Source organism: Engraulis encrasicolus, chromosome 7 (genome assembly GCF_034702125.1).
Source record: "Engraulis encrasicolus isolate BLACKSEA-1 chromosome 7, IST_EnEncr_1.0, whole genome shotgun sequence".
In the NCBI taxonomy this organism is placed as follows: Eukaryota; Metazoa; Chordata; class Actinopteri; order Clupeiformes; family Engraulidae; genus Engraulis; species Engraulis encrasicolus.
The window spans coordinates 38,566,382-38,578,881 of NC_085863.1; the positions used below are offsets into that span (position 1 = coordinate 38,566,382).

Below are 12,500 nucleotides of genomic sequence, written 5' to 3' on the forward strand. Positions count from 1 at the left end.
GAGAAAGAGAGAATGAGAGAGAGAGACAGACAGAGAGGAAGACAGATTTTTTTTAAAAAAAATCCCTCAGCTGTTGACCACTAGCTGGCACGTAAGTAGCAAAATCATTTTGAATTCAGGCATAGGCCACAGTTCCCCTCTCACACACCCCGAATTTCCCCTGAGAAGGTCCACAGTGTGTCGCTGGAGGAGCGCTGACTGACTGCTTAAGTGGCCACCCGGTATCCGTCGCAAGTCTCTGAGGATTTACGTGCAAATGCTATTCTTCCCACTCTTGAGTTCCCAAGCCACATCTCTTAGGAGTTACACGCTGCGACAAAACCTGCAAACTTGCGTCATTTCTTACTGAAGAATTCTTCTACTCCTGAGTTGCCTAACAAGTCCCCACCCAACCCAACTATCCTTCTCTATGCCCACTTCTCTTCTACAGCCTCTAACCATTCACCTTGTATTATCATCAATCTAGAGACACAGACATACATTCAAGGAAAGATTATTTGCGTAGAACATTGCATACGTACAGAATCGTGACAACTCATACGGTAGATAGTAGCATGCAAGTGAAAGAACATAATAGGGAAAACAAAAAATAATAATTCAAAGTAGTAATTGAATTCAAATACATATAGAATATGTGAGTTTAGAAACCCATATCCCATTTATCAATAGTGTATTACATGTAGGTCCAGACTTCCTGACATTTATGTATATCTGAGTATCTGTGTATAACATATTATGGACTTGGCCAACCAAAGGAAACTACAGTATGGGAAGCAGCCTGGTCCACTGGCTAGCCTGTGCTAGCCTGAGAGAGTGAGCATGGTTGCCCATGTAGACTTCCACAGCCCTTTTGGAGCAAAGAGCGATTGCAGTGCAGTTACCACAATGCCCATCATTCAAGCAACCTCCTCAGTGGATTTAGCTGAAAGGAAGGACTCTGACTGAATGAAAACTGAAGTACGTAGGAATTCAAGTCCTCTCCTCTGGCTTGAAAGTTAATGGGGTGAGTGGGTGGGCAATTTCTCACTCATTTCCTTCTCATGCCATCAGCCAGAGATGCAAGGTTAGATGGACTGCCCAGATTGATGATAATACCATACTCACTCAATCTACTCAACCCATTTTTTTTTGTCATTAAGCCTCACCTAACAAGAATCCTTTGAACATCAAATCAAATCCTTCACATGTCAGAGCTACTGTTTTTTCGTAGGGATAAAACCTGACCCCAACTTATTGTACACTGAGTGCACTGTTGAGGTGTGCGTTTGAACCCCTAAATGATGTCATAGTAATTCATTTTCCGCTTTCTAAATCTAAATGGATTAGTAGATTGTCTTTCAAAGCTGATTTTGAACACAATGCTGAAGATAATCTCTGCAACCTCTTCAGCCTCTTGTGCTCATAAGTGTTTCCTGTAGCTCTGGTGTGTCTGTCATGGCTCCATCCATAGATATCTTATATTGTCACTGTCAAGCAGAAACCTTGTATCACCACTTTAAAATTTTTGTTTACTTTTTAATTAATAAATCTCCATTTCCAAAATAAACAAACATTTCAACATTGACGTCTGTTATTAAATAATTTATCATACATAAATACCCATGGAGACTGACCAGTAGTACTAATTTATATTTCATAATGAATGAAGAAGGAATATAAAATGATTTGAACAAAAATTGTGGAGATATGAGGTGTCTGCTGCACAGTGATGATATGATGTCTACGGCCCCATCTGTGTGTCTCCATTACTCCCCCCCCCCTTTCCTTGTCTCACTTCCTGTCTTTCACAACCATATACATATGAAGAGTTCAGATGCAAAACCCCCTAACTCCATTTCTGAAGACCTGCACTTCTATATTTTTAGAGAACACAGTTGTTGATTTGGTTTACATTCATGTACTTGATAATACATATAAATACTTATATTACATAAATAAATTTTAAAAAATATGCAATTTTGATAGCTTTGTATTAAATAAAAATGAATTAAGATTATTTTCTGAAATGGCACTTAGGGGGTTTTGCATCTGAACTCTTCATATACAATATATCTATCTATGTCTACTGCTACAGCCACACATGGCCAGGTTTCCGCTTATACACAGTAATGTATGCTGTCAACTCAACATCTAAGAGAGTTGGACCAGCACTTTGAGTGCTAATTTCAACTCTATGAGTTGAATGAACACTGCAAAAAATTCTGTGTTAACATACTTTATATACATACATCTATGGTCCCACTGGCTTATGAAGAACCCCCTATTCCCCACCCCAACCCACCACTCTACTCCCCTCTTCCCCTTCCCACATGTGTCGGTCAGACACTATAGTGATCTCGCTCGACCTTGTCGTCCTAGCCCCCCTCTCTTCTTTCCTGTGTGAGACCACAGGAAGGAAAAGAGTGGAGGACAAAAAAAAAGAAAGTAAACAAGTAGATGATCATTATTAAGATGCTCTTGTTTAGAGAGGGGCTAGGCCAGACGTGGGGCGGGGAGCGCCGTGTCGTTTCGCTCATGAAAGGTTTACTGTGTGAATACCAAGCAGCGAGTTAGTGTTAAAAATGCAAGAGGAGGTAGAGCTGAGTTGAGCTGAGCTGCTTGCAGTCCTCCTCTCTGTGGATTTGGATGTTCTCATAAAGTCCCGCAGTATGTGTCAAGGCCCAGGAAGGCTACCCTGTGTAAAGATGATAAATTGCAGAGGCTTGCAATGCACACTGGGAAACACATGGCATCTGTTACAGATAGAGCGGGCAATCTGACCTTGATTCAAAAACTGGGTTATGTGCACTTTATAAGGCATTGCATTTACAAAGATAATCTCAGTATTTACGGAGCAATTCTAAAGAGATAATCTGAATATTTTTAGGAGGCTTTGACGTGATTGTCGAATGTCTAAACCTTTCATGTTGTTAAACTACTGCGCATCTAGTACTGTATACATCTGTATGTCTATCATCTGCCATTTCCAGCTTGAAGGTGGTGGTGACAAGGGTGCCAAGTCTTTGTGCATGTGTTGTTCTCCTCTCTGATATACATTTATCAGAAGATGTGCCAAATCTGTGTGTATTGGTGTGCGTCTGTCTCCGGCAGCGCTCGCTTGTCTAAAATGTCAACCCTTCGCACCACCTCCCTTTCTACTCTTCATCCTCATCCTTCATCTCACTTCATCTCCTCCTTTAAGTCTGTTCTTCCTTTCTTTCTCCTTCCTTTCCTTCTCACTGTCCTCAAATCCCCAGCCAGATGTGTCAATCCTGGGTTCAAAAGGTGAAAACCCCTGCCACAAATTTGATCAAACCAGCTCTAAATCATGTGATCGTAATCAGCGCGCAAGATAGATAGACAAGTTTACTCAGTGTACTCAGTGTACCCAAGCCACCTGTGTTGGAAGGAAACTGTGACAAGGTTTTTACTTTCTGAACCCTGGAATTGACACCTCTACCCGCACCCTTTCAAACACCCGCCCCACCCCACCTCCCCGTACCGCCTGTGCCCCGCGAGGGAGCTCTCACGGTGGGCTGTGTTGTTGTGTGCCGCTCCCCCCTGGCAGGAGAAGGAGGACAAGGCGGTGCTGCAGGCCGAGGTGCAGAGTCTGCGGCAGAACAACCAGCGGCTGCAGGAGGAGTCCCAGAGCACCGTGGCGCGCCTCATCAAAGTCACCGAGCTCTTGTGCAACGTCAACAAGCCCTGCTAGCCGCCACCGCCACTGCCGCCGCTACCCAGCTGGCAGTGGGCCCAGTCGGCAGGCCCTAGTCCCAAACACCGCCACTGCTGCCGCCGCCCAGTTGCCCTTTTATTAACTAGACAACAAAAAAGAGACCTACTGTACTTTGTTTAGGCCCACACGCATACAGACATGCGGAAATGCACTTGCACATACATTCACACGCTATACGTACATCACCCACATAGGCCTTGAGACGTGCTGAGTTTGCACACACTTGGCCCAACCCAACTCCCCTGCCCTACAGAAAAATAAAAAAAAACTGCAAGACTTGCTAACCCACCACAGCAATCCATCAAACAAAAAAAGTACCACACACCCGGCCAAAAACTGTCCACGAAGCAAGAAGGCCCAGGTGGCAGTTGACTGATACGAGTCGCGTCTGTCTGTGCGTCTATCAAACTGCCTGGCGGGTGCCAGATCTATAGCTCCCGCCAGTTCATTCTGAAGCTAACAAGGATGCATGGACATGTGTCCTATCGAGTGTGCCTGGCCTACTTTCACAGACGGCTTCCTAAACGCCTGCCATGTGTCATTTTCTCTTGTCAGGCAGACAGCCTCTCCACCCTTCCCTGCTCACCCTCATTAACAGAAGAAGCATGTACAGTATGTACATACACCTATAATATACTCCGTCTCATGAGCATGGCTCTTTGGCTACCGTCAAAGCTCTCGATAGTCGTCATTGAAGTTTTTACAAAGATGGCCACTCGGCTACACTTTTCGTAGCGAAACAGATGAACAATTTGAGGGGGAAAAAATGTTAGACTGATGATGATGACATACATACGTAGATGGTGCACACACATGTCCAGCCATATTACACAATGTGGAGACCTTTATGGTGAGGAGACTTTGAAAAATGTGAAGACTAAATTCTCCATCGCTCAGTGGTTATAACCTTACTAATGTGGGCTGGAGCTGGTTAGGTCTCATTTACGTGATTGAAAATGACGTTGTACAGGTTGTTGTGTGCTGGGAACTGTAGTATTTTATCTCGCTGTCCATGCTACTGATCAGCTCGGCAGAATAGCATTTGCTCCTTGGGAACACACATACTGTACACACACACACACACACACACACACACACACACACACACACACACACACACACACACACACACACACAATGTTGCCAGCGGAACCAAAAACAAATTTAGAAAATCCAACCTGACAGCAATTGCCAAACAGGCCCCTGGTACTGTACAGCTCTGGTGTGGTCTAATGACTATCGATTAACCGAGAGAACAAGAAGCCGAAGAAAAACAAATGATACCCGGGCCGACTGGGCCTACCTATTTACTGACGACCTTGCTTTCCCCTTTACAGTAGCTGTCAATTCCCAAGACGGACTAATCACTCCCCCTTGTCCCTCTCCCTGTGCACGTCAGCCTAAATATGCAAGTATTCAGTCAGCCAGAGGAGTGCTCTCATACTGATCATAGGAATGACATGTCTTTTACACACCTGTGTATACATACACAAATACACACATGCAGGTGTGCGCGCACACACACACACACAAACACACACACACACACACACACACACACACACACACACACACACACACACACACACAGGAGGAGGAGGAGGAGGAGGAGGAGGAGTACAGCTCTTGCTGATGGGACAGTCCCTCTCTTCTGCTCTGCTATGTGTGGATGCCTTGCTCGCCCAGGACAAGACTCACTGCTGCCCTGCTTTTTCCAGGCCAACTGAGCAGCATACTTACTTACTGTCTGAAGCCCACAAACGACAGACTGACTACCAAGTCCTTCCTCCAGCCTCTCCAGGAGACCGCACCATATGTGGTGTGTGAATGACTGGGTGGGTGTTATTGGGGGGGTTGCTGTTGTTTCCAGACGAAGTGTTGGAAAGAGACATTTCTAAAGGGATCAATTAAACTCATGGCACTTTGGGGTTGGGGTTGCATAGGGCAGTGCTGCCGCCTGCCCGCACTGGAGCTCACTCAATGGATGGGGGCTGTCAGTGGGGGTGTGTTGTAGAACTCAACACAGACTCCCCCTCTGGGCAGCCGTTGCCACTGGGCCTGCCAAGCCTGCCCCCTGCTGTACACAAAAGGAATCGCCAAACAGCCATTTTGCTGCAAGACCACCACCACAACAAAAAGAAATGTACTATAAAAAAGGGAAATGACTTGAAAAAAAAGTGTGATATTTCTTCAAACTAACAATTTAACTGAGCCATTTTTTAATTATTATTATTATGATGATGACAAGTGTTATTATGTTTGCGCTCTACACGAAAGGGACTCTTAAAAGCGTAAAAAAGGAACTTGGATTGTTATTGTATGCCTAAGATGCACTGCGCTTGAAAAAAAGAACAATGAACTGGAGTTTTCCCGTGCTGGCCTGCTGGTTTGTCCGCATTTGTTTTTTCTTATGTTGTTGTTTTTTTTTTTTTAAGCTCACACTGGCATTGCCATAAATGGTTAGTACACAGTTCAGGTGTGGCTTCACCCATTCTGGCATTGTGATTTAGTTATTGTTGTAAATGTCTTTTTTTCAATTTACGGTTTTGCCTTGTTGAAAACCATCCATAGACACTCGCCCCCTGACCTATAGGTAGAGAGAGAGAGAGAGAGAGAGAGAGAGAGAGAGAGAGAGAGAGAGAGAGAGAGAGAGAGAGAGAGATGGGATGTAGGTAGGGGGCATTTGTAGGGTGAAGAGTTGTGAGGTGGTAGATCCTGTGATACTCTCACCCTTCTGGTTCACACACACACACACACACACACACACACACACACACACACACACACACACACACACACACACACACACACACACACACACACACACACACACACACACACACACACACAGGACTCAACCTAGCTTAGCCAAAACATGCACACAGACACAGGCACATACACATTTACACACTGAAAAAGGTTTGTGTGCGCAAAGATTGTGGTGCACAGATACAATTCACCACTCAGCTAATCACAATCTCTCTCAAATTCCACTGAAACGCTGTAAAATATTGAGTATCAGCATATCTGTTTGTTGTAAATATGTCTTTTACTTCCTCTTGTAATTTTTACGTTTATTTTTGAGTCACTGTGATTAACCGGTACCAGCAAAATAAGATAAACTATTAAGATTAAATTATACAAAATCTATATCTTATCTTTATCTTTATGTGAAGACATGTACAGCCGAATGGTTTCAGTGTGACTTAGTGCATTCAGTTGCGTATACCCTCCGAAGCAAGGCGTTTTAATATGCAGGCAGACTTTAGATGTGCTGAACTTAATTCGATTGAAATTGTGGCAGCAGTGAAGCTTTTTCTTGGATTTGATTAGTGAAATGGCATTGTAACAAGACTTCTATTACGTTTGACTTTGTGCTGTATAGTTATAATAGATTGTACTAGGAGGTTGTCTCAAGCACGAGAATGCACCAAGCAGCTTCCAGGTTCCTCTTCTGTATGTGTGTAATGTACGTATGTAAAAAATGTAATAACTTATTAATCTTGCAAATGTGGAACTCCTTGTCATAGATGTCTTTAGTGAAGAAAGGGAGGCTCTGTGATCCATGTGCTACTGAAAATGAGAGCTTGTGGGAGATGCTTGTTTTGTTCGTGTTCCTTCCTTGGAGATTAATTATTTTGCGAAAAATACTGTAAGTGAGCTATGTCACATGCAAAACGACATATGAACTATGTGGGAAAAGTAGTACAGTATGTTATTTTTACTTTAGCAGTAATAATATACGTAAATGATTACGATCCTTTTTTTGAGCTTTCCATTTTAAAGCTCGAAAAAGACCCATGTTATCACAAAGATCTTGTATGCCGTGAGGTATGCCTTAATGGAAAAAGAAAAAAAAACTTTTAGATTCTTCCCATGGAGGCTGGGAGAGATGTGTCACCATATGGGGGAATTGTAAAGGCTTAAACTCTTAGATTTTGTGCCTACTATATTAATGACTTATGCCGTTTTTTCTGTCCATGCTTCATTTTTTTTTCATTAAGGCATTTTGAATTGTGTCCTGACACACAAATGGCTCCTTTCATGAAAACGGTGACTGCGAAGCGAAGGAGCTCTTTCAAGTTTCTAGAGTCTTCCATTCTGTGTCGATATGGGTTTGGCCTCGTCAAGGCCTCTTCAATTGTTGCTTGGATATTTCAAGATTGTATTTATATCATTGCTGATAGCCATGCGTTTTATTTCCAAAGTGTGACCTCAAGGCATTGGAAGCAGTTCCTTGAGTCACAAATGCATCCGCTTTTAAGCTATGTATTTTGAGTTTTTTGGACTTTTTGATGCAATGTTGTCATGTTTTGTTATTACAAGTGGTCATTTCACGCCATGAACTTATCGCAAAAGCAACACACATTCACATTTTGTGCACTTTATAGATCCATCTGTGACAAAATGCCACTCAGTACAGAAGTGTGAACGCAGTTGAAAGAAATGCAACAAGAAAAATAAAAGTGTCAAAACCTTCATACAAATCTAGCAGCAAACCTGACTCGACTCGCCACAGAGAGAACGGCCACAAAAGCTTAATCTCAGATCCAGCTTTTTCTGTAAGCCTCATAAACTGACCCTAACCTCAGTGTGTTACAAAATCATTCGTGTCGTCGTGTCTGGTGGTCTGTTTCTTTCTTTCTGTCATGGTGTCATGCAACCCTGTTTGTGTTGGTTGTTGTTTAATTTCTTTTCTTTTGCTCCACACCCTATCATCCTCTCTCTTCTTCTCAGTTGAAACTGCAGTCACCTCACAGTTTGTTACAGGAACACACACATACACACACACACACACTCCTTGCTGAGTGCAGTGATGAGTGCAGTACCTCAGTCTCAGACAGGGAGGTTTTCCCTCATTTAAAGTCACCCTCGAAAGACGAAGATAGTTTATGATGATAGTTCATGATGTGACAATATTATCCACTAAGCCTGTGCTTCTTGAGCGAGAGTCAGGTCTGGACTAGGACAAAGAAGGCCTGGGTATTTTTTGCACGGCTTCCTCTAAATTGCGAGCCAGCCTCTAAGAAAATGTAAGGAATCCAACAGCATTGGCCTCTGAGGACTGTTAGGCCCAGCAGGAAATGCCCTGAATGCCAGATTACTAGTCCAGTCCTGGTGAGAGCCATAAACGCAAAGCTGTAAGTAACATGAGTTCTATACGTACAAACAGAGACAATGAATAGAAATATCTTAATATATTTGAAAAATCATCTAATATATAATAGAAGTCCTGTTGCGTACAAGCTTAGTGCTTATGACTACCATGACCTGGGTGACTGATAAGAACATTCATAGACTATTCTTGAGTGAGATCAAAATGGGTCTTTTTTGAAGACACAGATGTACCTGGGTCATACAGTGTGCTCACAGTAATGCATGTCTGTCTGTCACTATTGTGTGACTGACCGAGGTCTCCCCAATATAGCGGAGGTGACGAGACAAGACAAAGGTTCACGGGGCTGTGGAAACTGACAACATTATGAAACCTCTCCTCCTCGCCTTCTCTGTGTAGGCTATGTGTATTTTGTCCACAGAGGACGAGGGTGCTGATTTGAAGTGTTGTTCATGTACATGACTGGAGGGCTCCTGGCAATAAAGAACAATCCTGTATCTGTACAAATATCTACCCTGGGTTGTTGTTTTCTTTGTTGTTGTTGTTGCTGTTGTTGTCGTCTACTGCCCGTCCCTTGTGCTGTGTGGGCTATGAACAAGCAGTGGCCTGTTCATAAATTTTAGATCTCCATCACAGTTGAGTGATTATACTGTATCTCTTTTGCTTTGCACTGTAATTTGTGAGTGTAAAATAAATCTTCAGCCCTTAGGACCAACTGGAAAAGTGTACATTGTGACTATAGTATCGCTGCCATGCCATATTTACTGGGTTCCAATGCCACACAACACAAACTGGCGCTCTAAATGGGCTGAAGGTAATCAGATGTTGATCCTACGCTCTGAACAGGCACCGGACTTCAAAGCTGCAAGCATTCTCTCTCTCTCTCTCTCTCTCTCTCTCTCTCTCTCTCTCTCTCTCTCTCTCTCTCTCTCTCTCTCTCTCTCTCTCTCTCTCTCTCTCTCTCTCTCTCTCTGTTTCTCTGTCCTACATCAGAGATGAAATCAAACATTGCGCGGCAGCAGCAAATCCCATTGATGTGATAATGTGGAAAAGTGTTTGAATTGTGCAGTTGTTAGAGTATCATTCAGCTACATCGCTGTCTCCGGCTTGGGTGAACGGTTTGGCACAACAGTAGCACAATAACAGAGTACAGGGTTGAGTGAGACACAATTGAAAAAGAAAATGGCTACTGGAAGGTTTTAACCTGACAGTGGGCCTGTTCACTCTTCGCTGAAAGAACTCATCGAAGCATCATAAAAACATTGCTATGACTTAACAGAGGGCCTCAAGTAACAGATTAAGACTGGGCAATTACAAATTTGGAGACAATAAGGTTATAACAAAGGCTCTGCTCAAGGGTTAATGAGCTTTTTTACAACGGCATACATATAACATTATTTACTTACATTGTCCATGTGTATCCTTATTAATCATAGGCTTACTAATCTATCTTTCTATCTTACACCAAAGTATACAAAGCAATGTAACAAATGTAAAATAGTAGAGTATGAAAACAGGGGATTAAGGGAATGTGTATGATATGGTAAAGTGTACAATATTGTTATACAGTCTTTGTTATACTGTAAGATATATGTGTCAGTCATCATGTTTTAACTTTGTAGCCAGGGACTGTTAAAATGAACTGACCGCAGCAATATTTAAAGCATGCACCTTATGGCAGTGGTTTTCAAAGTGAGGGCCCTGGATCCCTGTGGCGTCTGTGGCAAGTAAGACAAAATAAATAAATTAATAAGTTAATTAATTAATAAGTAACTAATGTACACCAAAATAGTCCACACATCCACAACTCACCAATATTCTCATAGTTAATAACTACATTATAATAATGTATTAAATCTCTGTGCAGCACTATTTTTAAATTAGTATTTATATCCCAGCCCAGCGCAGCACTGACACACAGACCTAGACTATAGTTATGAAAGGATGTGCACAGAAAAAAAATATTGTGGCACGATCTATGTAAAGGGTCTTTGGCTGCAATTGACCAGTAGGCTATATGGCGATATAAGTTTGGGAGTCCCTGCCATATGGCATGAAATGAATGAAAGATGCGACACTGACATGGACTGTTATTTTAGTAAAAGGATGAAAGGCAACAACTTCCACTGTAACGAAACTCTTTATTCCCAACTGCAACATGGTCAACATGGTCAACATGTATTTTTGTTACACTAATAGGTTACTTGTAGATAGGGTTGCCAACCGTTCCTTGAAATACGGAATCGTCCCGTATTTAGAGATAAAAGTACGGGTTCCGTATTGAACTGAAACGGGACACGGGACGTTAAAATGCAGGAAATTACATCTAAGAAATGCTAAATTTTGTGCCCCAGACCCCCGGCACGATGAAGTGTCCCGGATTTTTTTCATTGACAGTTGGCAACCCTACTTGTAGACCACCAGGGAAATGAAAGAATCGTCACCTTGGTTTTCTAATTACATCTGTCACTGGGAAAAGACGATATGGTGACGCACATGCAGGTGAAATTGTGAAATTTGGCCTTAGCGCGCGCTACTGCTAATTAGCCACCTTGTAGTCAATGGTTAGGCGGGCGCACTGGAGACTTCATTATTCAAAGACCAGTCGGAATTTCTTTGCATGTAGGCCTACTTTGAGGTAAGTTTCCCATGGTTCATCATCAGTGAAGCTGAAGACCCTCTGACTGAACAGATGTCGATGTGGTGCCAAATGTACCATTGCGTTTTTAAGTTTAACAGCCATCTTTGGTGACGCAACAACACGACATGTTTAGCCTATTACAGCTCATGAAGATTCGCACGTGCACAACATACAATGTCCACTCACGGGTCAATGACTTGGCAATCAATAGGAAATTCAGACAAGTTTTAGTTTGCAGTAAAAAAAAAAAAAAAAAAAAAAAAAAAACAGAAAAACAATAACCACCTATTTGACTTCTAGGCAGGCCGCAATCACTTCCCTGGATTTCATCTTCTGGAAGGCTTGACTAAACAACCAGGTCCAGCGCGGCACTTTATCTCGCGTTCACTGACACCTGAGGCGCTGCTGTTGACAACAATATCCCTGGCTTATGTCTTTATTTGGGTCTGGGGAGCTGTGTTGGATCTCTGCAGAGGCCAGAGAAAACGTGCCTTATACATGGATCAAGGGCTTAACGAGTTTGAGGCACCCCTGCTCTATAAACACAGCCATGTGCTTATGAGAGAGAGAGAGTCAGAGAAGGTATAGAGACTATGGTGGGAATCACTGTTCATTTTTTTCCTCAGTGTTTGCTGACCAGCATGGATGTTGGACTGAAATGACGTTTACTTTTGCCTAGATGTATAATAGATGAGTTGAGATAGAAGCGGACCATGTGGTTATTGTAGTGTGTTACTTTGATGTTTTCCTGTCGCCGCCTAGCGGTTTCCAAAATGTGCCTACAAGAGAACCCAACCATTGGCACGACCTAAGCAGAGGGGTGGGAGTGGTGTGTGAGTGAAGGGGAAGCGGGGAAAGAGTAGGGGGAGCGATAAACCGAGTCACTACATCCACCCTGACCCGCTGATGTGTGCGTAAATCCGCATCTGTAACCCCAGTTTGTTAAACATTGCCATGTTACGCTAGACGAGACTGCTGCTTTATAGTCTAGACGGGTATTTTGTATTGTTATTAGAGTTAACTACACG

General features: G+C 42.9%; 1 protein-coding gene across 8 annotated transcripts in view; it reads left to right on the top strand.

Annotated features, from left to right (window-relative positions):
• sipa1 (signal-induced proliferation-associated 1) overlaps window positions 1-6,493 on the top strand; it is a 75,992-nt gene extending 69,499 nt beyond the window's left edge. For 6 of the 8 annotated variants that reach the window (XM_063203465.1, XM_063203470.1, XM_063203469.1 and 3 more), the window contains exon 17: window positions 3,548-6,493. In XM_063203465.1, coding sequence (XP_063059535.1) covers window positions 3,548-3,691 — 144 coding nt within the window. In that variant the 3' untranslated portion in view covers window positions 3,692-6,493. Of the gene's footprint in view, window positions 1,873-3,547 lie in introns of those variants that run through there. The other 2 variants (XM_063203472.1, XM_063203473.1) reach the window with 1 other exon arrangement.
• The last annotated feature ends 6,007 nt before the right edge of the window (window positions 6,494-12,500 follow it).